The following is a 26842-nucleotide window of genomic DNA, read 5'->3' as shown; positions in this document are numbered from 1 at the left end:
TCCCCACCATAGGACTTAGTCCTGGGATGGAAAATTCTGACCATAGATGTTGTGTGATTGCTATATTTGTTTAATAAATTTGTTTGGCCGTTGAAGGCTGGGCCACGTGTAATGTTATTCTAATGCTTCCTGAAAAAATTATGTGGGAGCACAGGATAAAAATAGTATCGACATAAGCTAAAGGAGGCTTTCCTTTTGCTCCCTGTGCACCCTACAGATTTGTCCAGCGCAAGTGCAGCCACCTTCCATGGGACATAGAGAGCTCAGGTTCTCCTCCAAGAGTCACCGAGATACAGTAGTTAAAAATGCCCAGAGTAAAATCAAGTATGTAAACTCCCAAAGATGTATTGCTCTCGTAGCACACTGAAATCAACTCGAACAACCAATAAGTAACCTTAAATGCAACATGATTTGTTTAAGGTATGGACGGTTTGACCCTACATAGAAAAGGTAAAAGCCATTGATCATAGTATATAACTACATTAAGGACTTGTTGCAAATTATGGGAATATTTTAGAGAGACCAATCATGAGAAAATTTAAAGGCTCTGTTCATTCAAAGAATTAGTTCTGAAATTCTTGGATCCTGAAAGACCAATCAGAATTTCAGCCAGCGCATCACAAATGGATGGATCTGTGCTGTTGTAAAGCTCTGATAAATGTTAACAAGCCATTATTTATGCATCGTCTAACTAGCTGGTAGGCACAGGTTTAAAGGAGCTGTTAAGTGGTACAATTGCTTGTAAAAGGTTCAATCAGTCGATGTCTTCTCTCAATGCTCGTGTTGAAGCCACAGGCCACATTTTGCTCTACTTGTTGAATACTTGAATAATTTGCCTCTTGTGGACACAAGGAGTAATGATCTGATTGGAGGGGTGGGATTGGACGGTGCAATATCCACCAGGCTCATTTCTTTACATCATTGTTTCATGATCAGAAAGTTAAAACCCCATGGAAACATTGACAGGAATATTCAAGGTTGCGTGGACATGGTGACTGTGGGTCAATCGATGTCTGACCACAGCATGGAATTAATCAGAACTGAAACAGAGAAGGGTTAGACCTTTGGCGTCTTTAGGGAAACAATATAATGGAGGGATGGTGAGTAAAACACACTAGGGTAGGAAAGACCTAGAGGTAGTGTTAAACAAGCGATATCGCATGGGCCGCCTGTCATAGTCCCCACACATTCAATTCTATTGAACCCGATAGAACTGAGTATCAGCAAGGGTACAGGCAGCCCATGTGATACCACTCATTTTGCAGCAATGCCTAAAGCATTTCATCCCCGATCATATCCCAGATATTCAAGAATACTGGAACAATAGAGAACAGTAAACAGTGAGAAATGGAGTGGTCTACAGAGGGCGTATACACACCCTTGTTTGTGTGTGTGTGTGTTTGACTGCATGTTTATGCATGTCTGTGTATTTGTGCACAATTGTCTGTTTATGCATGACTGTGTGTGTGTGTACAACTGTGTGTGTGTGTACAACAGTGTGTATGCATGACTGTGTGTGTGCACAACTGTGCGTCTGTGTATCACTGTGTGTGCACAACTGTGTGTGTGCGTGTGTGTGCATGCGCAACTGTGTCTGTGTGTGCGCGCGCGACTGTGTGCGCACAAATGTGTGTGTGTACAAGTGTGTGTCTGTGTGTGTGTGTGTGTGTGTGTGACTGTGTGTCCCAGATTTGCATTAGATGCAGTAGCGGGCTGGAAAATCAACCTTTTATTCGCCGGCCGCATAGGCGGCTTCTCATGCCATATTGTCCCAATCCCGCTGCATTAATTATGCATTCCGAGAAAACACGCCGTTTCCATGGTGGTAGGGCTCTCATTCACCCACCACACCATCATCTCGCCGCTTCATCACACCGGGGCCATATTTAAGGTACAGCCACACGTACAGCTCTGAGTGCTTCCAGCCCCCGGCTGCTACACGGAAGACATGGTCCCAAAAGGCAAAAAAGACCACAGTCCCCAGATTCAACTGTGCATATCTTGAGCTCTTTTTGGACGCAGTGGAGGCTCACTGTGATGTCCCTGCTCTGGCCGCAGGATGAGCAGAAACATCACTAATCCGGCTTGGGGGTGGTGGCAGCGGTGGGGGAGGGGTGTGTGTGTGTGTGTGTGTGTGTGTGTATGATGTGTGTGTACATGACGTGTGTATGTATATTGTGTGTGCGTACATGATGTGTGTGTGTATGACATGTGTGTGTACGATGTGTATGTGTGTGTGACGTGTGTGTGTACGAGTGTGTGTGTGTGTGTATACATGTACAACTGTTTGCATGGGTGTGTGTGTGTCTAAGGTTGACTGTTAAAGACTGTATACTTGTGTGTAAGACTGTGTGACTATAGTTGTTTGTGTAACTTTCTGTGATACCTTGTGTATGTGTGTACGCATGAATGTAATAGAGAGACAGTAGGTGGTATTTGTGATTTATTTTATTTGTTCTTGAAATGTTTACACATTTGTGTGTGTGCAAGTTGTGGTTGATTGTGTGTATATGAAGTTTCCTGTTGATGCAGGCATTTGGATCAAGGGTAAGCACCTACCAGATTCAGGTCTTGTGGAGTTCAGATTGACTGAGGCAAATGGTATTAATGAGTGAACTGTGAACTGAATGGGTGACACTGAAGCTTGTGGGAGGAACAAGATGGGGAAAACCAAAGTGAGGGAGGAAAGGGCTAAAGTTGGGGATGCTTATGGTAAATCTTGTCTGTTTATTCCTAGGCTTCAGCAGGGATCAAGCCAAAGAATTTTGTAAAGATGCCGGACTTGATTGAGTATTACAAACAGGAGAACACCGGCCTGGTGACTAACCTGCGGTATCCAGTGGCAAGAGTGGAAGAGGTGGAGGAGGAGGAAGTGGCAATAGGTAAAAGAGGGGAAACATCCCAGTTTGCAAACCGGGGTTAATGTGTCCCATTTGAATTGTGATTAAGACACCTTCCACCCCGGACCAAGAATTGAACTGCTTGTGGTGACTTAACCACGTGGACTAGGGAGGTCATACCACTTCCAGCCTGTGTTGAGTTAGCTGTTCTCAACCAGAGGGCAAATTGAGTTCTACAATTGGGCTCATTAATAAGGAGTGACAGGTCAATCGGGTCTACTGATTCAGACCACTGCCCAGGACTGGAGAGCATGCATGTGTCTGTGGTGGCTGCAGAGAGAATTGGGCTTAGCTCTGGCAGCCCTCATGCCCAAACAGCCACTCACTGGGTGGAAATACATGAGGGATGTTGACATGCACAAGGCCATGATTGTGAGGACTTTACCTGACCAATTGAGGTAGGCCGGCTGAGTCTACTTGGCAGAATGGATTGTAACGGACGGCAGCGATGGAGTCGGCATGAGATACAGCGCTCCTGGGATCAGACTGTGTATTTGTAATACTAAGCGAGTGATGCAGGGTGTGGATGATCCTGAAGCCAGTGTCAGTCCCACCCCCACCTGTGCTACCAACACCCAACTCGGATTAGGCTACAACTGATGCATGAGAAATAGCTTTATTTGGTTCTTAGATCGGAGCTGTTGTGTCATTTTTAGCGTTCTTTAGACACAATTTATTTTACTCTTAGGTGTTAGAGAATTGATCCTGACACCTACTTCCACAATATTTTACAGGTGCTGCCAATGTTGTTGACTCCACTGCAAGGATCCGGAGTGATGCTGGCAGGTCCCTGGTCACTGAGATCCTCACACGACGCCTTGAAGAAGTGGACACTGCTGTTTTGGCACAGTAAATATGCCTGAGTCCAATACAGGGGTCTAACAAACCTGGGGTGGGAGCAGGGGCGGGGTGGTCTTGGAAGAGGCCAGGCTGTAGTTCATTTAATGCCTTATCCTTAATTTAAGATCCATCCCTGTGTCACCCCCCATACCTGACCCCACCCCACTCACTCTTTACTCATCATCAAAAATTTGACCAATCCCAGCTCGGCTTATCTCCCAGCACCTGTGAATTTGCTGGACCCCAAGAGAATAACCTTTCCCTGCTTGGGAAATGTCTCGGATAAGTGTTAGTGCTCATCGGGCTGCCTATCCTCCCATCCCTGTTCAATTAAGTCTGCATTGTAACGGTGTTGTTAGATATGGGAGAAGCCACACCAATGGACTGCTGGGCCATGTGGCGGTATAGGCCAGTTATTTTTTGTGGGGATGCCCTTGATTAAATACTTAGTCATGCCTCTTTAAATGCCAATATTGTCTGCTCCAACTCATAGACACCCCTTCCTGGAAAGTAAGCAGAGTGAAAACATATTGGTCTTTGTTTGGGAGCTCTTCATAGGTTAAAGTATCAATCACCACTCACGGCAGAGACTCTCACTGGGAGAGATATCAAATGGCATGGGACCGAGTTTGAGGTCCTTAATCTCTCACACTCTGCGTTACTGTCACTCGGGGTAGCTGTTCAATTCAACACTTTCTTTCACTGGATTTTTTCTTTCACAGCACTTTTTCCCCCTCCTCCACTCCCCTCCTCTGTTCAACAGTTAAGTGGAGAGGTGGGTGAACAGGTCTCAGTTGGTGTACCTCTTGTCCTGTCTGGATGTTTCTGAAGGTGCATGCACTTTCCAGGACCACTCTGACACTCCGATTATCCTCTTTCTCTCTCTGCTGAAAAGGCTGGCGACAAGGACCTGCTAACACCAGGCCCAGCACACCTACTTCCAGGTCACTAGCCTGTGGCAAATGCCTGGATAAAAGGAACACTCTCTCTTCCCAGTGGGGAAGGTTGGGGAATGGTTCTCTTTAAGTGGCTATTTTTATCTCACTGACTCTTTCTCCTGTAGGGTTCCAAGAGGATTTCATAAGGCCCTTTGCGACTACATTGAGCAGGATGTGCTAAAGGATGCAGAACACGTAAACTCCTCGTCTGTGGACATGTGGCAGCTGCGGCTCTTGCTCAGTTTACTCACCAAAGGCCTCAGCAGGTAGGCACATGCCATGCACGGACCGTCACTCTCAACAAGATCTGGCATTGGACGCATAGCTTAAATTCTGCAAAATGCTCAAAGATTTGCAATTACCTGTGTCTTTTGTTATGTAATATTCACCATCGGCGTTCTCATTTAGACTTGTTTCTACTTATCAAGCAAATAGAACTCTTCCACTTAGTATTAAAAGAATATCATAGGATCAGATAGACCTTAAGTTTGATACAAAGTAAAGCTCCTTCAACACTGTCCTATCAACAGTCCCACGTCAGGTACTGCGTGGATTAGATACAGAGTAAAACACCTGCTACATTGTCCCATTAAACATTCCCAGGGCAAGTACAGCATGGGTTAGTTACAGAATAAAGCTACATTTACACTGTCCTATCAAACAATCCCAGAGAGGGTACAACATGGATTTGATAAAAAATAAAACTGCCTCTACAGTGTCCAATAACACACTTCTGGGTGAGGTACAGTTTAGATACAGTGCAAATCTCCCTCTATACTGTTACATCAAATATTCCTAGGGCAAGTGCAGTACAGTTAGATACAGAGTAAAGCTCCCTCTAAACTGTCCCATCAAACGGTCCTAGGACAGGAACAACATGATAAAACAGAGTAAAACCTGCTCCTCACAGAATGCCTGTTTCCAATCCCTAGTTCTAAAGCATAAATCTGAATACCAAGTAGGGACTGATAACACTGGTAAATGTCCCCCTCATCTGACTGGACTGTTTCAGATGGTGAGACAGTTCGCTGAGCCGTGCATTCCTGTTAACTGCACTCATCTTCCAATTTAAGTCTCCAGCAGTTCTGGATCTGCTTGCTTCACTTTTGACATCTGACCTTTGACCTAGCTGTAGTGAGCTTTGAACTGGCAAGTGATTGCTGTGTGACTGCCACTAAGCCATTTCCCATTCTTTCCCGCCACACCACTGTTGGATGTGCAGATATCCAAGATAGAGCTCATGTTCTTTGGGTATAACTCTGCGACTGGCAGCAGAAGCACTTTCCAGTTATTGAGCCAGTACGATTGCTGTTGAACTTTATAATGCTGTCGTTGTTTTTGAATCATTCTGTGTCTGCTCCCTCGATGGCTTGTGGGTACAGGCACCATTCTTGTCTTCCTCAGCCACACTGAAGTCCCACGTTTAATTCCTGTGCGCATTGGCCAGAGTTGGCAGTTGTTATAATTGCCAGCGACCCTTATAGTTCAGAATAGGAGAGAATGTGAGATAAATTGAGTAAGTGGTTCTGTGATGAAGACTGAGTTTTGAAAGCCTGTAGATTGTGGGAGGTGGGGCAGACTGAGAAGTCCAGAGATTACAGTTTGGAGATCTTGAGAAAGACTGTGAATTGGATCAGGAGAAATGTAGTCAGTCTTGATTTCATCACAATGACAGTGTAATGAGGAGGGAGACTGTGTAGGATGAGATATTTAAAATTTAGGAGGAACCGATTAGGAATGTTCAGAAGACCAATGACTGGAGTAAAACTGATAAAAGAGAGATGGGAAAGGTATCCTGGTAAGAAGGGTTTGAAGGTTAGAGGTGAGATAGGGGTCACCCAGCAGACAAGCTTTCTCTTGTATCAGTGTAAGGCAGAGGTAGGAGAGTCTCTCCAGATATGGGAAAGGGATTCAAGCCTGGGGAAAACCTGGTCTTTATAGAAAGTTACAAGCTGGTGAGAGGAAAGCAAGCATGTGGTGTAAAAGAGGAAACCAGGCTTCTTGGTGATAAATGGAAGACATGTCCAGGCCCAGCCATTTCAGAGACAAAGGCCTGGTCATAGGAAGATATGGGTTCAATGACAGAAGAAGAAAGTCAGGGAGAGTGGAGAAAATATTGTGGGGACTGGATTGAATTGTAAGAGTGCCTTAAATTTTCCATATTTACATCTTGTGCCTAGTTGTCCCTCTGCTTTCTGTAAAATTTGGTGTTATTACTTAGTCCTCTTCATGGGGGGAAAAGTATAAAGTTTCCCAAGTGCTAGTGGGGGCACATATGTTTGCCTGCACTATGGGTTTTTATCCCTACCCATTTACTCTCCTGAAGGAGCTGACTCTTACCGGTGTATGGTTTTCCCTGGTGATGACCATCCTCTGGCACCTCGTTCCTTGTCCAGTGTTCATACTTTCCAACAAGAGTGACTGGACACCGATCAAGGGCAGGAACCCTGACTGGCCGTTGTGTTCCTGGGGGAGAATCAGTCCGATTGCCTCGACTCCGGTCATAGCTAAAATCAGTAACTCAGCATACATCAGGCATCAGACCTAGAACCTGTATTGTGGAGTACCGCTCTGCACAGTGCTTTTACCCATTGAGCTATCAAGCAGCTTTGCTGCTGTGAATTAAGTACTGCTTGACATTCACATTCCTGGACACTGCACTCACAGGCTATAGCTGCACATCTCTCTGCCATGCTCTTCTGCCATCTCTCTGCTATGCCTTGTGACTCCAGACAATTCATTCTTATCGGTTAACGCAAGGAAAATTGTCCAACACTGTACTGCCTACTGTGAACCATTGTGTTTGTGTTTCAAGTGAGCTGATCCAGACAATGTCGGCATTGGAGACATCCCAGAGTCTGCTCAGCAATCAGCCACCTCCTGGAGAAAGCTTGCAGGGTCAGGTAGGGTACCATTATAATGTACACACTTAAAGCGATTTGCTAACGTATCAACACAATGGGGTTGATTTGAATGCCAAACAAGTTTTGGGAGTGTTGGGAAATGGGGCTCAAGGACAAAAGAAGGTAGGAAATAGGATGGAGTAGGTTATTTGGCCCTTCGCGAACGCTCTGCTATTCAATAAGATCACAGCCGTTATTCTATCTTACCTCTGCAGTTTCACATGTTTCAGGCCTGGACTATTTTAAGTTTTAGGTCTCAATTGACTTCTGGCAGACTTGCAGCTAAGTGGCGAGCAGGAGGTTACAAGAGTGCATCACAACAGGAAAGAGGGTAATGGAGAGACCAGGGCAGGGAGACCGTGAATCTCCTTGTGAGAGGCTGGAGGAGAACTCTTGCTCCTTCTCCACAAAGGAAACGGTTTCCGCTGATCTGCAGGGCATTTTAGTCCTTCGCAACAGCTACTAGCCTACTTTGTCCCAGCCTTAAGGCTTTGGTGTCTTGGCCACTTAAGTCCCCAAGTTAAACTGTACTCAGGGTCCTAGTGATACAATAAGACCCTGATTACCTCTTGACGTTAGGAAAAGATTGATATGTCTTTAATACATTTTCATATTATTAGCAGCAACTTTTAGACACATTGAAACACAAATTAACAAGTGCAGCTTTTATACCTCTGCTAAAGGAAAGAATATGCAATGAGATATCCCCATCCCAGCAAGGAGAATCCCCATCTTCCCCCATATCTGCATTACTCATAGGGCAGAATTTTTAGGTGGCATGCGGGAGCGGGCCCGACACACCGATGCGTAAAATGACACGCGATGACATCGGGCGTGTGTCCCAACGTCATTGCGCTCAGTAGCGAAGTTTCGTTCGGCGGGCGCACACTGGAGTCGGCTGCATGCCCGCCGATATGTAAACAGCCTATTGAGGCCATTAAGGATCTAATTAAAGTTATTCTAAATGTTGCCCATCCAACCTTACGGTTGGCGGGCAGGCAAAAGCCAAGTGTTTTTTAGGAAAACTCATCCACGAGTGGGGTGAGGTTTCCGAAAGCTTTTATTAAATAAATGAAACATTTTTCATAAATATGAAAACATGTCCTGTCTCATGTGACACAGTCATGTTGATGGGACATGTTCAAATCAATTTATAAGCCTTTTATTTAATTTTTTGAACATCGATTCAATCTCCCTAAGGAGATTGCCTCAGGAAGATTGAAACGCTCTTTCACACGCATGCGTGAAAGAGCACTGGCCCCGACTCTCCCACCTACCCCTTCCAGCAGAGGTAGCGCTGAGCACTACCGGCCGCGTATTACGCTGGATGGGCCTTAATTGGCCCGTCCACGTAAAATGGCGGCGTGGAGCCAATTGTGGGCAGCAATCGGCTCCATGACCGCTCCCGCCGGGCTTGCCCGCCATATGAAATATTCTGCCCGTAGGCCGGGATTTTCCGCTCCCGCCACCGTTGGGCGTGTTTGGTGGCGTGAGCGGACAATATGACAAGAAGGCCAAAATCAGTTTCACGATTTTGTGAAACCAGTTTGCGATAGTCCGCTCCGCCCGCCAATGGGCCTTTGGGAACCATGTATGTAATACATCAGCATATCATTACCAGTACCAAGCTTCACAGACAGCACCACACCACTTTTAGGGGGGCTCATGGGTAGTTCTCTACCTACCAGATCAGCCATATGTGGGTGGCTTTTTAACGGCCGCAGGACAAGGTCTTGCTTGGGGAAGGCGGGGAGAAGTGGCCTCAGGCAAGGAAGAGGATGCAGGGTGAGGGCTGCACTGGGGATGGAGGTTATCCCAGGATTCGTGTGGGGACACATGTTGATCTGTGCAAGTGGCTTCAAGATGGTAAGGGCTGAGGAAGCAGTCTCCAGAGGAGATGAGGCCAGGTGGACAAATGAGGGTATGTGTGAGAATGGGTGGTGGTGTCCCTTGAGCTGTCAGTGAGTGAGATGCCAGTGAATGTGCGATGGGCTTGAGTGAGTGAGTGTAGAGTGATGAGATGATTGCCATACCGTGGCTGCATGGATGAGATCATTCATCCTCTACCTGCATTGGATGGCCAACCTCCTCTGTGCAGCATTGGCACTGCCATCACCTACCAAGCCCGAGTGGTAATGTTGCTGCCCCTCCTGCGGCCAGAGCGGGGGTAGAGGACATCACAGAGGGTCTCCATGTCATCCAAAAGGTACTCAAGGGCTGCAGTCTTCTTGGCTTTCAGGGCCATGTCTTCTTTGCTGCAGTCCTGGGCTGGAAGCACTGAGCGTGGCTGTACTTTAAATGTGGTGCTTGGCGTGATGAAGCAGCGAGGTGATGGCGTTGGCAAGCGAATCGGAGCCTGCCTACCATCAAAATGGCGTGTTTCCCGGGAATGCATAATTAATGCAGCGGGTTTGGGATGATATGGCGTGAAAACCCGCCATTGCGGCCGGCGGGTAATTTTTACTGGCCCGCTACCGCACTTAGTGCAAATCTGGGACAACTTCGCCCATTGATTGTTTTTGACTGCCTGCGGGATAAATTTTGGGAATGTTCCTTATTTTGTGTCTGCAGCAGATCAGAAAGGAAAATCTTTCAAAAACAGAGGCACAAGGGCCCAAGTGAGTTGCATGTACATCATAAGTTGCAGGCTTCACAGTTCCACACATTCTGTTTGTGTTCCATTTCTGCTTATGGCAAGACCACACGCCAATCAATTTGATGCAAACACCTAACCAGTGCTCCCCACTGAGTTTAACTGTACAGAAATAACAGCTCAAATGCCCCTAGGCTCTCCTGTTCTGCTGGGATCTGGGCTGACATGAGATCAGATGGTGATCCATAGCAACAAACACATCTCATGTTTTATAATTACTGTGAAGGTTTTGATGATGGTACATGACTCTATTTTCATGGAGAGATCAAAGGATTTTTCTTTCACAATCCCTTCTCCATTTTGATTCATTTCTCTCCTTTTCATTTTCTGTAACATTCTCATATCTCTCCCCGGAGAGGGGATGCATTGTGCTCCTTGACACCCCCTTCACAGAAAAGAAAGACTTGCATTTCTATAGCGCCTTTTATGACCTTGTGATATCCCAAAGTGCTTTACAGCCAATAAAATGTTTTTGAAGTGTTAATGAATGTTGTAATGTAGGAAACTGAGGCAAATGGCCAGTGTACCAATGGAGTCAGTCCTCCAGAGGCAAACAGTGCATCGCCAGTGCCATTGCAGGCACCAGTCCCGACATGGTGAGGTTGCTTCATGTTATGCCGCTGAAGCAAAGTGCTGAGGTAATTGGTTCCTGCATGACAGGCCTGAGGCCTGCTATGTTTATTCTGCCCACAGGCATGTCGAGTTTTCAGCCCATCTGACCAGCTGGTAGTGCCACCAGTCTGGACAGAACTCCTCCCAAATTCATCAAAGGTACAAAATGGCTTCGCTTCTCAGCTAATGAACAACAGTGTAACTGCACTTCAAAGTAATTCATTATTCGTGAATGACTTTGGGATGTTCCTGAGTGATTTAATAAGGCACTGTACATAAAAACAAGTTTATTTTTTTTTAAATTGAGATTGGAAGTTTTTTTTAATTTGCAGACAGATCGGATTCCACCTGAAGCTGACGGAAAACAGGAAATGTTTTTCTTGCGAGGCAGCTGTTTCTGTTTGTTCAGCCCAAGCTCTAAGATCTGACCTATCGCCGGAGAGACTAACTGTGCCCCTGAGATGTATGCTGGGGCATGCCAGGGCTTGTAATCTGCAGCAACATCACATGGATGGCATTCAAACCCATCCTTAACCCACAACATTCTCTGCAGTTTCCAAATGCCACCTTGCCTGTAAACAGAATTTTTTTTTTAGAAGGATAAAACATCTCATTGGGCCCAACAGGCCTCCTCATTTTTTTTTATAGATCTGTCCCATCTACTTTTCAATCCCAACTTCCCACCATATCCCTCACCCATTACCATATTCTTTATTCATTCATTCACAGGATGTGGGCATCACTGGCAAGGCCAGTGTTTATTGCCCAACCTTAGTTGCACTTGAGAAGCTGGTGGTGAGCCGCCTTCTAGACAGTTGAGTAGCTTGCTAGGCCTTTCAGAGAACAATTAAGAGCCAACTACATTGTGGCGGGTCTACAGTCACATAGACCAGACCATAAGGACTGCGATTTCCTTCCCTAAAGGACATTAGTGAACCAGAGGGATCTTTAACAACAATCTAGTAGTTTCATGATCACCATTACTGAGACTAGCTTTTTAATTCCAGGTTTATTTACTTACTGAATTTAGATTCCCCCAGCTGTCATGGTGAGATTTGAAAGCATGTCTCTGGATCATTAGACCAGGCCTCTGGATTACTAGCTCTATAACACAACCGCTATGCTACCTGCCCAGCCTTTCACCGTACCCTTCACCCCCATGGTCTGAAGTTTTTAGTTGGCGGGCTCGGCGGGAGCGGGCGGGGGCAGTAACAGAGCCGACCACTGCCCGCAATCAGCCCCACGCCACCATTTTATGTGGACAGGCCAATTAAGGCCTGCCCAGCATGAGATGCGAGCCGATAGTGCACAGTGCGATCTGTGCAGGCAGGAGTAGGAGAGAGAGTCGGGGCCAGCGCTCTCTCACACGCATCTCCCTGAGGCACGGAGCTGCCTCAGGGAAATTGAAGCGCTTTTGAAATAAATAAGGTACCTTAAGGTTGAATGGGCAGCATAAACAACGACCTTAATTACTTCCTTCGTGGCCTTAATCGGCTGTTTAAATATTGGCGGGCGCACAGCTGACTCTAGCACGCGCCCGCCAAGCAAAACATCTCGAGACAGAGCGATGACGTCGGGACGCACGCCCAACGTCATCGTGCATCATTATACGTGCCAGCGTGTCAAGCCCGCCCCTGCATGCTGACTGAAAAATTCAGGCCCATGTTTCCAACATATCCCTCACACCTACTCACTCATATCCCTCAAACCTACGTGCCTGCCTTCTCACCATACCCCTCAATTCTTTCTTTCTCCTGAAACACATCTAATTTGACCCCCATTCACCCTATCTGCTTCAGTGTCCTTCCCCCGGTACATTTATCATTGGGCTAAAAAGGTCCATCTGATTTTCCTTCATACTCCTCATTAACTTATTTGTAACTTGTGCAAAGTCAGTCAGTGATATCCTGTACGGCTTTAAATCTTATTTGCCCATCACTGTGTTTTCTCTGACTACCTGCCCCTCAGCATGTTGAATTAAAAATCTTCAAATCCTTTCAAGGCCTTATCTGCTCTATCCCTGCTGCCTCTTGCATCCTGTAGTCCCTTCAGTTCATCCTCCTTGCCATTAGTGGCAGAGCCTTGAGCTGCCTTGGCCATACTTTATTTTTTATTTATTTACTGGGTGCATGCATCACTGGCTGGGCCAGCATTTATTGCCCATCCCTAATTGCCCTTGAGAAGGCGGTGGTGAGCTGCCTTCTGGAACTGCTGCAGTCCATGTGGTGTAGGTACGCCCACAGTGCTGTTGGGCAGGGGGTTCCTGGATTTTGACCCAGCAACAGTGAAGGAATGGCGATATATTTCCAAGTCAGGATGGTGAGTGACTTGGAGGGGAGCTTCCAGGTGGTGCAGTTCCCATCTATCTGCTGCCCTTGGCCTTAGTGGTAGAGGTCACGGGTTTGGAAGGATCTGTCGAAGGAGCCTTGATGAGTTTCTGCAGTGCATCTTGTAAATGGTACACACTGCTGCCTCTGTCCGTCAGTGGTGGAGGGAATGAGTGTTTAAGATAGTGAATGGGGTGCTAATCAAGTGGGCTGCTTTGTCCTGGAACTGTCTCTGCAACTGCTTCCTTCAGTCCCTCCGCCTCATCTATAGAAGCCTTAGAAGATTCCATCATATTGACCAAGCATTTGAGCTCCTTTCCTAACTGTCCCATGTTGGCTTAGCAGGTGTTCCTTAAATCCCCTAGTTAATTTACCAGCTAGCTCTCCCTTCAGTAAAGAACCTTTGGACGTTTTTTACATTAATGCTGGTATTTTTTATTCAGTTATCACCACGACTGGTTTGCCTGGATCAGCTTTGTTCATTCCCTTCAGAATCTTCCATTAGGATCAACTGAAAGTCCCCCCTTTTTGCAAAGGGAGCAAACCCAACTTCCCTAAGTTTTGCTCAGAACCTGTTCCTGTCGAATTTGTCTCTGTTTCACTTCCAGATGGAATGTTATCTGAAGCACATTTCAGCATTTCCTGCTGCAGCTATCTTTAAAATTAACGCCTTTTCTAAAAATAAACACTAATCTCTTTGAATCTCACTGCAACTTGACAGAAGAGGGTTTGAATGTTGTTCTCCTTTGATGCTCGGCAACCAGCCACATATGCCTCAGTAAAAATAGCTCAGGGGAAGTCTTGGCCAATAATGAATGAGTGTCACATGCAGCTTCCCCTGCTGCTTCGCAAATGTATTCTGTTCTTCCCAAAATGAAACTGCAATATCTAGTTAGGCTCCCCACAAGACCTGTAAATCAATTACTACCCCTCTGCTGCTCCTGGCCTTCTGAGGCTGGTGACCTTTAGGCTGGGTGTGTTCTGTGGTTGGTTGCCTTACTTGCTCATTTGTAAACCAGGGCAGTGACTAGCAGCGGTCTATTTGCCTGTGTAGGGCATCGCTGATAGCCCCTGTGCATTTTTCAGTGGGTGCATTATGTTACATTGAATATACAGCACAGGAACAGTCTATTCAGCCCAACCAGTCCATGCCGGTGTTTATGCTCCACTCGAACCTCCTCCCATCTTTCCTCATGTAAATCTATCAGTGTAACACTCTACTCTCTTCTCCCTCACGTACTTGTCTAACTTCCCTTAAATGCAGCTAAACTAATCTCATCAACCACCCCCTGTGGTTGCTAATACAGAGGATAGTGAAGTCTGATCTCTCGCTCCCTCCTCCCCCACCCCAACCCCAGGGGTTTGGTCCCTGATGCAGGGTGGCTAAAGAGACAAATCATAACCCCTTTCTCTTCCAGCTGAGAGCAGCCCGCTCAGTATGGGCTTGGAGTGAAAACCCTGCTGTTTGCTGATCTGTGGGGCTGTGTTCAACATTGGAAAGTGCATTTACCCATTGAAACCATCACAGCAGTGGGTCAGTTATAGTTGGTCAGCACCTCAGAAAAAGAGATGTCCAAAAAGTTAGAAAGAAAGACTTGCATTTATATAGCGCCTTTCACAATCTCACAACATCCAAAAGCAACTAATCAAGTGTCTTTGTTTGAAGTGTCACTGTTGTAACACAAGAAATGTGGCAGCCAAATTTTCGCACAGCAAGATCCCAGAAACAGCAATAGTCTCTTTTTAGTGATGTTGGTTGAGGGATAAATATTGGGCAGGACCCTGTGGTCTCCTGGAAAAAAATAGTGTCATGGGATTTTTTTTTTTACTGCACTTGACATGGCAGGTAAGATCTCAGTTTAATGTCTCGTCAGAAAGACAACCCCTCTGACCATACAACACTCCCTCAGTGCTACAGTGGAATGGTCATGCAGCCTTGATTTTATGCTTAGGTGTTTAGAATGGGATGTAGAGCCCGGGACTTTCTGATTCTGAGGAAAGCATGCTGCGCATTGAGTCACAGCAAGGACTGTGAGCAAGCCTGCTAAATAACAACCTGAAATTTCCCATCGGTTTAATTTTTTTTGTTGCCTTTTTTGGACTTTACCTTCTCGGTCAACTTGCAGGCTACGTCTATTCAGAAAGCAGGCTTTGCTGGAGGCCCGAATTTTAGGATTTAAGAGCAGGAGTTGGCCATTCAGCCCTTCGAGTCTGCTCCGCCATTCAGTAAGGTCATGGCTAATGTGTTTGTCTCTCAACTCCACTTTGCTGTCTGCTCCCCGTAACCCTTGCCTCCCTGGTCTATCAAAAATCTGTGTTGCCTGACTACTGTCACTGGTGTCTCTGTCAGGCATTCAGCTAACTTCATTTCTCTCAAAACCTGATTGGTTTATGGTCCGCGACTATAAAAGGGCCAGTTTTTGTGTTATACAATCTCGTGGCTGGGCGGATTGCCAAAAGGTTTTCCTGGATGAGCTACTGGAAACAGGAACACGTGTTTTCATCTATTATGTGTCTGCAGCGCAGCCTGTATCGGAACCTAATCTCAACCTGTATCAACCACCACAGACAGTCACAGCCTTCTGCTGTTGCTCGGTGGTAACTGGCTACACAACACAATGCCTTCTCCTGTTACACTTTCCACCTTCCAGCTTCATCCTTTGCATCCCTGTACAGCGTTGACTTATTACTGAGCTGGTTTCCAGTGGCTGGCAACACTCCAGGACTGCCCTAGAGTCTCCAGGAATGGAGATTAATTTCCAGGACACTGCTGATGGGCAATTATAGGGGCATTAATGAAATTGCAAATTATTTTCATTTTCTTTCACCTTTTATTTATTAGTCATAAATATATTGGAGAGTAAAAATGGCTGTTTGACTGTGTGGGGTGGTTACATATGGGAACTCAGGTGACAAAACCTCCAGGAATACATCTAGCTAGAGTTGGCAACCGCAGTGGTGCTTGATAATTGATAAATCTGTGGGACGATCTTATTCTGTCAGACTCGTTGTTCATTCCCCTGGTGTCATCAGGTGCTCTAATGCCTAGTATTACTTATTCCTTCAGATTTAAACCTTTAAGTCATCTGGTTTTAGTCACGATGGCCAGGGTTTTATAGGGCCACAGGGAGTGTGCAGTGAGATGGGGTGGGGCATAAAGTTAGTTGGGTTGGTTTGGTGGGGGGCGGGGTGGGGGCATCTCTGTGTTTGCCACCTTCCTGCCGCTCCTAGTATTTTACCAGGGGCTGGGTAGATGATGGATGGCCTTCCTGACCTTATGCCAATTGACGCCCTTCTGTGGCCAATTCCTGCCACCACTGGTATGTTACCAGCAGCGGGTAGGCACTTAGCTCCATGAGGAGACTGCCGTGGTAGCCTCCTTGCAGGCTTGGTGGGGAAGAGCCCTCCTGATTGGGCACCATGTGTGCCCCATCCGCTCCCCAGTGGCAAGGTCACCCCTGCTAAAAGAGTCTCCCCACCCCTCCCTCCACCCCCATACTCAGGAATGACCCTCATTCACCTTGCCATGGCCTGCTTGACTGTCCCCAGTGACCCACGTCTCAACTTGCCTTCATTCCTCTATCATCACTGGCACTTCATTGCTAGGACTGAAGAGCTGCTGGACACCTAGTTGGCTGGCAGCTCTTGGGGGTGGGACCTCATCCCTTAAAAGGGCGGAATGCAGGCAGTTAGCTACCTGATGAACGCGAAATGCAGTCAGGGTTTCCATGACTGACCGATGGCCCCTGACTTTCTGGCCAGTGGACAGGACCACCGCTGACCCGTAAAATCACAGCCAATCATTCTGGTGTGCTGTTGGTGCACTGTGTGTCACCATGAATGGTCTCCACATAATCCTGAAGGTTATAAAGGAGATATCTGTACACTGACTGATATTCCCTTACGAAGTGAGGTAATGCGGACAACAGTGATTTTGTGTTTAACTCCCATGCGGTTGCCATCCTCACCTCCATCCATTACATTAACTTACACTTACTAAGACTATTTCTCCATTTCCCTGCAGTTATTGCCCTTTTCCCTGCAACTTCCCATTTGGTTGTTATCCATGACTCAATGGTCACACCTTCAACTCTGAATCAGGAGGTTGTGGGCTCAAGTTTCATGTGCAGCACATAATTTAGGAAGGCACTTTGGTGCACTACTGAGGATGTGTTGCACTGTCAGAGAATGCGGTCTTTTCGATGAGACATTAATTCAAGGTCCCATCTGGCCTCAGTTGGATGTAACGGATCCTACAGCAGGGAGATTGTCTCTCCATTCACTAGGTGTTACCTCCCAAATCTCTAGAGGTTAGCTGTTTGTTCACAGGAATTAATTCTAGGGGCTTATTTCCATTCACTGAAGGTTAGCTCAATGGTCAATGGAAATTATCTCTCCTTTCACTGAGGTTTATCGCTCCGTTCACTGAGCGTTATCTCTCCGTTCACTGAGGGTTATCGCTCCGTTCACTGAGGGTTATCCCTCCGTTCACTGAAGGTTATCGCTCCATTCACTGAGGGTTATCGCTCCATTCCCTGAGGGTTATCGCTCCATTCACTTAGGGTTATCACTCCGTTCACTGAGGGTTGTCACTCCGTTCACTGAGGGTTATCTCTCCATTCACTGAGGGTTATCTCTCCGTTCACTGAGGGTTATCTCTGCGGTCACTGAGGGTTATCGCTCCATTCACTGAGGGTTATCACTCCGTTCACTGAGGTTTATCTCTCCGTTCACTGAGGGTTATCTCTCCGTTCACTGAGGGTTATCTCTCCATTCCCTGAAGGTTATCTCGCCATTCCCTGAGGGTTATCTCTCCATTCACTGAGGGTTATCTCTCCATTCACTGAGGGTTATCTCTCCATTCCCTGAAGGTTATCTCTCCATTCACTGAGGGTTATCTCTCCATTCACTGAGGGTTATCTCTCCATTCCCTGAAGGTTATCTCTCCGTTCCCTGAGGGTTATCTCTCCATTCCCTGAGGGTTATCTCTCCATTCCCTGAGGGTTATCTCTCCGTTCACTGAGGGTTATCTCTCCATTCCCTGAGGGTTATCTTTCCGTTCGCTGAGGGTTATCTCTCCGTTCGCTGAGGGTTATCTCTCCATTCCCTGAGGATTATCTCTCCATTCCCTGAGGATTATCTCTCCATTCCCTGAGGGTTATCTCTCCATTCACTGAGGGTTATCTCTCCATTCACTGAGGGTTATCTCGCCATTCCCTGAGGGTTATCTCTCCGTTCGCTGAGGGTTATCTCTCCATTCCCTGAGGGTTATCTCTCCGTTCGCTGAGGGTTATCTCTCCATTCCCTGAGGGTTATCTCTCCATTCCCTGAGGGTTATCTCTCCATTCCCTGAGGGTTATCTCTCCATTCCCTGAGGGTTATCTCTCCGTTCGCTGAGGGTTATCTCTCCGTTCGCTGAGGGTTATCCCTCTGTTCACTGAGGGTTATCTCTCCATTCCCTGAGGGTTATCTCTCCATTCCCTGAGGGTTATCTCTCCATTCCCTGAGGGTTATCTCGCCATTCACTCAGGGATATCTCCTTGTTCATTGGGAACTATCTGTCCATGAGTTTCATGCTCACACAAGCCACAAATCAGGTGAAAAATGAATAGGAAGTTGCTATTAAATGAATCTACGTGTCCACATGTGAAGAAGAGGAACATTGATTAATCATTAATTGGTAATTGTGATTGTTTTTTTAGATTGCTTCTGAAGTGGGTGTCAGAAGGTTGCTTTCAATAGCTGAAGAACTGAGCAGAGTGCTTTCATCCATAGAGAACCAGGTATTTACTGAGCACTATCAGAGTTAATGTGGGGGATTGACTTCATATATAGGGATATAACAATATTGTCTCATCCAGAATTACCTGGAAAAACTCAGCAGGTCTGGCAGCATCGGCGGAGAAGAAATCAGTTAACGGTTCGAGCCTTCATGGCCCTTCGGCAGAACTGAAGCATAGTTAGGAGAAGGGAGAAATATAAACTGGTTTAAGGTGGGGGGGGGGGGGGGGTGGGGGTGGGGGGCGGGGGGGGGGGAAGAGAGACGTTGGGGGTGTGGTGATTGTGGAGATAAGCAGTGATAGGAGCAGATAATCAAAAGATGTCACAAACAAAAGGGTCAAAGAGGTGTTGAAGGTGGTGATATTTGTCTAAGAAAAGTGCTAATTAAGAATGGAAGACAGGATCCTCAAAGTACAGCTCTAGTGGGGGTGGGGTGGACAGACTAACAAGGTTTTAGTTTTAGATTTAAAAATAATGGAAATAGGTGGGGAAAGAAGAATCTATATAAATTATTGAAAAAAAAAAGGGGGGTGGCGGGGGGAGAAACGGTGTGGGGATGGGGGGAGGGGGAGTTTAAGATCTAAAGTTGTTGAATTCAATATTCAGCCCGGAAGGCTGTAAAGTGCCTAGTCAGAAGATGAGGTGCTGTTCCTCCAGTTTGCGTTGGGCTTCACTGGAACAATGCAGCAAGCCAAGGACAGACATGTGGGCAAGAGAACAGGGTGGAGTGTTAAAATGGCAAGCGACAGGGAGGTTTGGGTCTTTCTTGCGGACAGACCGCAGGTGTTCCGCAAAACGGTCGCCCAGTTTGCGTTTGGTCTCTCCAATGTAGAGGAGACCGCATTGGGAGCAACGAATGCAGTAGACTAAGTTAGGGGAAATGCAAGTGAAATGCTGCTTCACTTGAAAGGAGTGTTTGGGCCCTTGGACGGTGAGGAGAGAGGAAGTGAAGGGGCAGGTGTTGCATCTTCTGCGTGGGCATGGGGAGGTGCCATAAGTGGGGGTTGAGGAGTAGGGGGTGATGGAGGAGTGGACCAGGGTGTCCCGGAGGGAACGATCCCTATGGAATGCCGTCAGGGGGGGTGAAGGGAAGATGTGTTTGGTGGTGGCATCATGCTGGAGTTGGCGGAAATGGCGGAGGATGATCCTTTGAATGCGGAGGCTGGTGGGGTGATAAGTGAGGACAAGGGGGACCCTATCATGTTTCTGGGAAGGAGGAGAAGGCGTGAGGGAGGATGCGCGGGATATGGGCCGGACACGGTTGAGGGCCCTGTCAACGACCGTGGATGGAAAACCTCGGTTAAGGAAGAAGGAGGACATGTCAGAGGAGCTGTTTTTGAAGGTAGCGTCATCAGAACAGATGCGACGGAGGCGAAGGAACTGAGAGAATGGGATGGAGTCTTTACAAGAAGCGGGGTGTGAGGAGCTGTAGTCGAGGTAGCTGTGGGAGTCGGTAACACTGACACTGGGACACCCTGGTCCACTCCTCCATCACCCCCTACTCCTCAACCCCCACTTATGGCACCTCCCCATGCCCACGCAGAAGATGCAACACCTGCCCCTTCAATTCCTCTCTCCTCACCGTCCAAGGGCCCAAACACTCCTTTCAAGTGAAGCAGCATTTCACTTGCATTTCCCCTAACTTAGTCTACTGCATTCGTTGCTCCCAATGCGGTCTCCTCTACATTGGAGAGACCAAACGCAAACTGGGCGACCGTTTTGCGGAACACCTGCGGTCTGTCCGCAAGAAAGACCCAAACCTCCCTGTCGCTTGCCATTTTAACACTCCACCCCGTTCTCTTGCCCACATGTCTGTCCTTGGCTTGCTGCATTGTTCCAGTGAAGCCCAACGCAAACTGGAGGAACAGCACCTCATCTTCCGACTAGGCACTTTACAGCCTTCCGGGTTGAATATTGAATTCAACAACTTTAAATCTTAAACTCCCCCTCCCCCCATCCCCACCCCGTTTCTCCCCCCGCCACCCCCCTTTTTTTTTCAATAATTTATATAGATTCTTCTTTTCCCACCTATTTCCATTATTTTTAAATCTAAAACTAAAACCTTGTTAGTCTGTCCACCCCACCCCCACTAGAGCTGTACTTTGAGTATCCTGACTTCCATTCTTAATTAGCACTTTTCTTAGACAAATATCACCACCTTCAACACCTCTTTGACCCTTTTGTTTGTGACATCTTTTGATTATCTGCTCCTATCACTGCTTATCTCCACAATCACCACACCCTCAAAGTCTTTCTTCCCCCCCCACCTCCCCCCACCCCACCGCCCCCCCCCCCCCCCACCCCCGCCCCCCCACCTTAAACCAGTTTATATTTCTCCCTTCTCCTAACTATGCTTCAGTTCTGCCGAAGGGCCATGAAGGCTCGAAATGTTAACTGATTTCTTCTCCACCGATGCTGCCAGACCTGCTGAGTTTTTCCAGGTAATTCTGTTTTTGTTTTGGATTTCCAGCATCCGCAGTAGCTTTTAGCTTTTTGTTTTTGTCTCATCCAGTCCTGTCCAGAATCATTCATGAGGATTGACAGTCGCTCTTTATTGTTTAAAAACCATTCTGGTGTATATCTCAAAGTCAGTTCTGTGGCTCCATTGTTTACAAACCATAAAGGACCTCGGGTTCCATCCCTGGCTCTTTGTCCACAGATGGTCATATTGTCGGAGAGATACAGGTCTCTCCTCAGTGTTTCTGACTTATCTGGGTCTTGGCCTATCACCAGGGTTTCTCAATAGTGAAAATACTCATTGCAGTTCTGCATAAAATTACAACAATTTAATTAAATCATGGCCCAGTGCTCCATATCCTGAGCAGTGTCTCAGTGCAACCCTAGGATCACTAGGCTTAGATGGTCACTTGTGATACATACAGAAAATGCACCACTCAGCATGGCACTGAACCACACGATGCAGGAGCACTGCATGACTATCCTTGGTCTCTAAATGACTTAGCATGCTCTCAGCAAAGGCAACAGCTGGGGTGTTCCAAGTCTTTATTTCCAGATTTTTAACACTGATTTCAAATTCTCAAACCGCCGAGGTTGAATTTGAACCTGTATTCTCTGGATAATTAGTCCAGGTGTCTGTATTATTAAGCCAGTGCACTATATACCCTCGTCGTCAGAAGTTCCACAACACAATGAAGAATGAGCACTTGGGTTAGGTATCAGAGGGAGGACAAATGCTGTAGAACCTGAATCCAACAAGAGAGAGGAGTACCTTAGGAGAGGAGACAAAATTGGCAAGATAAGATATGGATGGGAGCACTCTGATCAATAATGCCTGTCCCATTCTTTCCCTAATTTATATTGCACAGGTGAAAGATTACGAGCCTACGTCTCCAGGTGCAGATGTTCAAGACCGACACTTGGAAATTGCGCCTGTTTTTGAGGTAGGCACTCTTTGCTAACGAGCATTTTCCAATAACACCACGTAGTCAAAGGTTGTTGCTTAGAAGTGGAAATTTTGTGCAGACCTTCCCCTCATGCCCTCTCCAAAGTTGTCTTTCAAAGTGGTCCCCCTCACCCTTTTAAGAAAAACCCTGCCCTCAACCCCTCTGTCCTTGCAAATGACCAGCCTCATTTACAAGCTCCAACTTCTCTTCAAACAGCAAAATTGGCTTGAGTTCAGCCAAAAGGAAGGCAAGGGGTAGTTAAAAAGTTCAGATTTAATAACGAGGATTCCCTTATTTTCCAGGTGAAATTGGACAGTTTTGGAATTTTCCTAAAAATCCATTTGAAGGTGGACATAGAGAGCGGGAAATTAATTGTCAAGAAATCAAAGGATGGGCCAGAAGACAAGTTTTACAGTCACAACAGAAGTAAGATTTCTGATCAATAGCCTTTCACGTTGTCATGACTGGGTGAGAAGGAATGAGCTGGCTCCCCCTTCTGTCAAAGTCCTCGGTTGGTCACAACAAAGGTTTGTTTAAAATTCATCCCCCCCACCACCATCCCCATCATCTCCCCCTCCCCCTCCAACCCCCCCACCCCCTTCGTGCTTAACTTTTCCAGTGCAAAAGTATTTACTTTTTAACAAGGAGCCAATAAAACCAGGTTTCCTTGAGTCAAAGAAAGAGTCAATTTATCAGATACTAAAACCCAAGGAAAAATAATAAAAGATGCAACACACACGCACTCTCACAAATATTAGAAATAAGGAGTTAAGAGTCCAAATAAAAGTTAAATGAGTATACGAGTAAATCCTCAACTTGTCCGTGAGGCATGACTTGTGGAACGTTGTGGTCGTTAAGTTAGCTAATTTTGGTAGAACTCTGGAGTTGGCTTTGTTCAGTTTTGCAGTCTGTTAAAGACACCCTTTGATTGCTTCCAGAGAGAGAGATGATCTGCTTGCCTCTGCAGGGGTGACTGTCCTTTTTCTCCTGCTGTTTCCTTCTTTCTGGTAAAACATTGGTCTCCAGCAACAGAGAGAGAGAGAGAGACACACACACACAGACACAGACACACACACAGACACAGACAAAGACACACACATACACAGAGGTGTCCTTCTTGCTTCTTTGTCATTGTTCTTCTGCTGTGCCCAACACTGGTTTTCAGAGCCAGTTTTAAACTCATTTCTCTGTGTACTCCCGGAGGGGAATAGGCATGTCTTGCATCCGAAATCCATTTTGCTTTCATCTCAGAAACCTTTTGACATATTCTGAGATATAAATCAACAGGAGATGGTTTTTGGATGTCTGATGTCTGATGTAGCTGGGGAGTGCGGGGTAGAGGTGGGGGCAGTTTCCATTGCCATCACAGGAACACTGCTTAAAAGTCCAGCCTTTGCATTTTATATACCTTCCTTTCAAGTGTCTCAGTTTGAAAAAGGCCTTGACACCTATTCAGGTGCGAAATTCCATGTCCTCTCAGGACAGATAAAAGCAAAAAACTGCGGATGCTGGAAATCTAAAACAAAAACAAAAATACCTGGAAAAACTCAGCAGGTCTGGCAGCATCTGCAGAGAGGAGCACAGTTAACGTTTCGAGTTGAAGGGTCATTCGGACTCGAAACATTAACTGTGCTCCTCTCCGCAGATGCTGCCAGACCTGCTGAGTTTTTCCTCTCAGGACAGGTCTGTCTGTATAATCCACATAGGAATTTTCCAAAAGGGGTCCCTTTACAGTATCAGACATGCTTTGATCAGTGTCTTTTCTTGTATTTCTTTAAAAAACACAGGTTTTCTTTAAACAATTCAATATGCCCATAGTTAGTTGTAGGTTGTGGCTTGTCCTCACTCTGACATTGTGTCTGCTGTCGTAACAATATCTATCTCCACTCATTGCATTCCTGCCTAACCAGGGCTGCATTTGCACCACTGCTTCTTTCTACCTCCTCTGAAGCATGCACATGCAGTGCAGCTGTCACCCACTACACAAATATAAATAGCCCCCGATCACACACTAAGCCAGCATAATCAGAGGGTGGTGCACACAGAGGGAGATGGTGGTGTAGTGATAATTTCACAGGACTAGTAATACAGTGGCCCAGGCTAATGTTTTGGGGACATGGGTTCAAATCCCACTGTGGCAGCTGGTGGAATTTAAACTCAATTAATAAAATCTGGAATTGACAGCTAGTCTTAGTAATGGTAACCATGAAGTTATTATTGTTAAAAGCCCATCTGGTTTACTAATGCCTTTTTGGGAAGGAAATTTGCTGTCCTTTCCTCACCTGGGCCTGGCCCTGGCCTAGATGTGACTCCAGACACACAGAAATGTAGCTGACTCTTAGCTGCTCTCTGAAATGTCTCAGCAAGCCACTCAATTGAAGGAAATTAGGAATGGGCAATAAATGCTGGCATTGCCAGTGACAACTATATTGTTACTGATTTCTCTTGGCTGTTCCATGAGTATCTGTATTGTTACAGCATTGGAGTTTGTGTTTTAACAACATTCTGAAAACAGGAACTTTGTGTCTAGAAGATGAGGCGCCAGGTTGTGCGAAATGTACTAAATGGAATGGGTCTGAGCCTATCCAGGTTATGTCTGGGCACTTGCTGGTACAAGAAATGCAAACACTCAAAGTGACTCAGGAAGGAAATGAAGTGTCACTGCCCCTGCCTTCTCTCACCAACATTACCTTCTCAGTTTTACAGTTAATCAAATCGCAGAAGCTCCAGAATAAGTTGGTGATCATAATTGACTCCGAGGTGAAGAAAACACAACGGAAGGAGTATGTCTTCACTGACTCTAAGGTTTGTCATGAGCACCTTGCTATCAAAGTGAAAAGTCAATGAACCAACCATTTATTTTTCTAATTATGGTCATTTTATTTCCCCTGTGTTCATCGAGGTAAAGGATTTCCTCTTCCCATACCCACTCTGAACTCATCTTCTCAATGAGACTCACCCCCTGCTCCCTTGACTTCATCCCCACTGAACTGCTGATCATCTAAGTTCCCTTCCTGAATCCTGGGCTGGCTGACATTGCAAGTGATTTCCTCTTTGCAGATATTATCCCATTCCCTTTCAAAATCTTTGACCTCACCTCCTGCTGCAAAAACTCCACTGTGGCTTCTTTCTCCTTGCAAACCATCGTCCGTCTGCAATCTGACTTTCTTCTCCAAAGCCCTTGAACATGTTGTCACTTCTCAAATCTATGGCATTAGAAACATAGGAACGTAAGATTTAGAAGCAGGAGTAGGCCATTAAGCCCTCCAAGCCTGCTCCGCCATTCAATAAGTTCATGGCTGATCTGGTTGTGGTCTCAACTCCACTTTGCTATAATCCTTGACTTCCCTGTCTATCAAAAATCCATCTAACTCAGCCTTGAATAAATTCAATGCCCAGCCTCCACTGCTTTCTGGGGAAGAGAATTCCACAGACTAACAACCCTTTCAAAGAAAAAAAATTCTCCCCATCTCCGTCTTAAACGGTAGGCCTCTTATCCTTACAGTATCCCCCTGGTTCTAGTCTCTCCCACAAGTGGAAACAACCTCCCGGTATCTACCCTACCAAATCCCGTCAGGATCTTATATGTTTCAATAAGATCACCTCTCATTCTTCTAAACTCCAATGGGTAATGGCCCAAAGCCATCTTTCTTTCCTCTCCGTATTTGAAACTCTCTCATCGACCTTCCACCCCCGACACTCAAATTGACCCAAAGGCAAAATTCCTATGTGGCTGTGGTAGTGGGAAATGATCCCACCTCATCCTTAGTGTCCTTTGCTGCAACTTTGGATGCAATTGCTCACACCATCTTCCCCAACACCTCTTCCCCATTGTCCAGTTCAGCGAGATCCCCTTTGCTTGATGACACTTTTACTTATACGATTGTAGTCAGAGCATCTCCAGCAACAGCTTCTCTTCCTGTCCCTACATTGTAAGCTATGCTTCCATATGGTTGGATTGTTTGTCTGACACCCAGCCCTGCATGAATTATTTCTTCCAGTTAAACAGTAGGAAGACCAAAACCATTGTCTTCTACCCAATTGCCACAATTTCCTTACACTAACCCAACCCCCTCCCTGGTCACTGTCTCAAACTGAACGTTTGGTGCCCTATTTAACCCCAAGCTGAACTTCTGACACAACTCCTCTTTACTACAAAGGCTGCCTACTTCCACCCGTCACATCAGGCACCACCACTCTGCCTCATCCATGTTCTTGTCACCTCCAGACTCGACTATTCCACTTCTGTCATTGGCTGGCTTCCCTCACCCCTCCATTAACATTAGCTCATTCATATCCCTGCTGCCCTTTTCCTGCACTGACCCGTTCACCCATCACTCCTGTGCTCACTGATCAACAATGGTCCTCCAAAGCTTCCAATTTAAAAATTCTCTTCCTTGGATTTAACGCCCGTTATGGCCTTGACCCCCCCATCCCACCCACCCCCCCCCCACCCCCCCACCTTAAAATCCCCTTCTAATTCG

The 26842-nt window shown here is 46.3% G+C and overlaps 1 protein-coding gene across 2 annotated transcripts in view; it reads left to right on the top strand.

Moving 5' to 3' along the window:
- inpp5d (inositol polyphosphate-5-phosphatase D) overlaps positions 1-26842 on the top strand; it is a 199007-nt gene that overhangs the window by 54646 nt on the left and 117519 nt on the right. For both annotated transcript variants that reach the window (XM_078563554.1, XM_078563553.1), the window contains exons 3-10: positions 2738-2882; positions 3635-3749; positions 4804-4944; positions 7494-7581; positions 18876-18956; positions 22281-22355; positions 22661-22784; positions 25057-25163. In XM_078563554.1, coding sequence (XP_078419680.1) covers positions 2738-2882; positions 3635-3749; positions 4804-4944; positions 7494-7581; positions 18876-18956; positions 22281-22355; positions 22661-22784; positions 25057-25163 — 876 coding nt within the window. The remainder of the gene's footprint in view (positions 1-2737; positions 2883-3634; positions 3750-4803; positions 4945-7493; positions 7582-18875; positions 18957-22280; positions 22356-22660; positions 22785-25056; positions 25164-26842) is intronic.

The sequence above is a fragment of the Cetorhinus maximus genome, chromosome 19 (assembly GCF_964194155.1).
Source record: "Cetorhinus maximus chromosome 19, sCetMax3.hap1.1, whole genome shotgun sequence".
Lineage (NCBI taxonomy): Eukaryota > Metazoa > Chordata > Chondrichthyes > Lamniformes > Cetorhinidae > Cetorhinus > Cetorhinus maximus.
The sequence above is the reverse complement of the archived record's forward strand: the minus strand, read 5'-3'. Positions and strand labels throughout refer to the sequence as shown.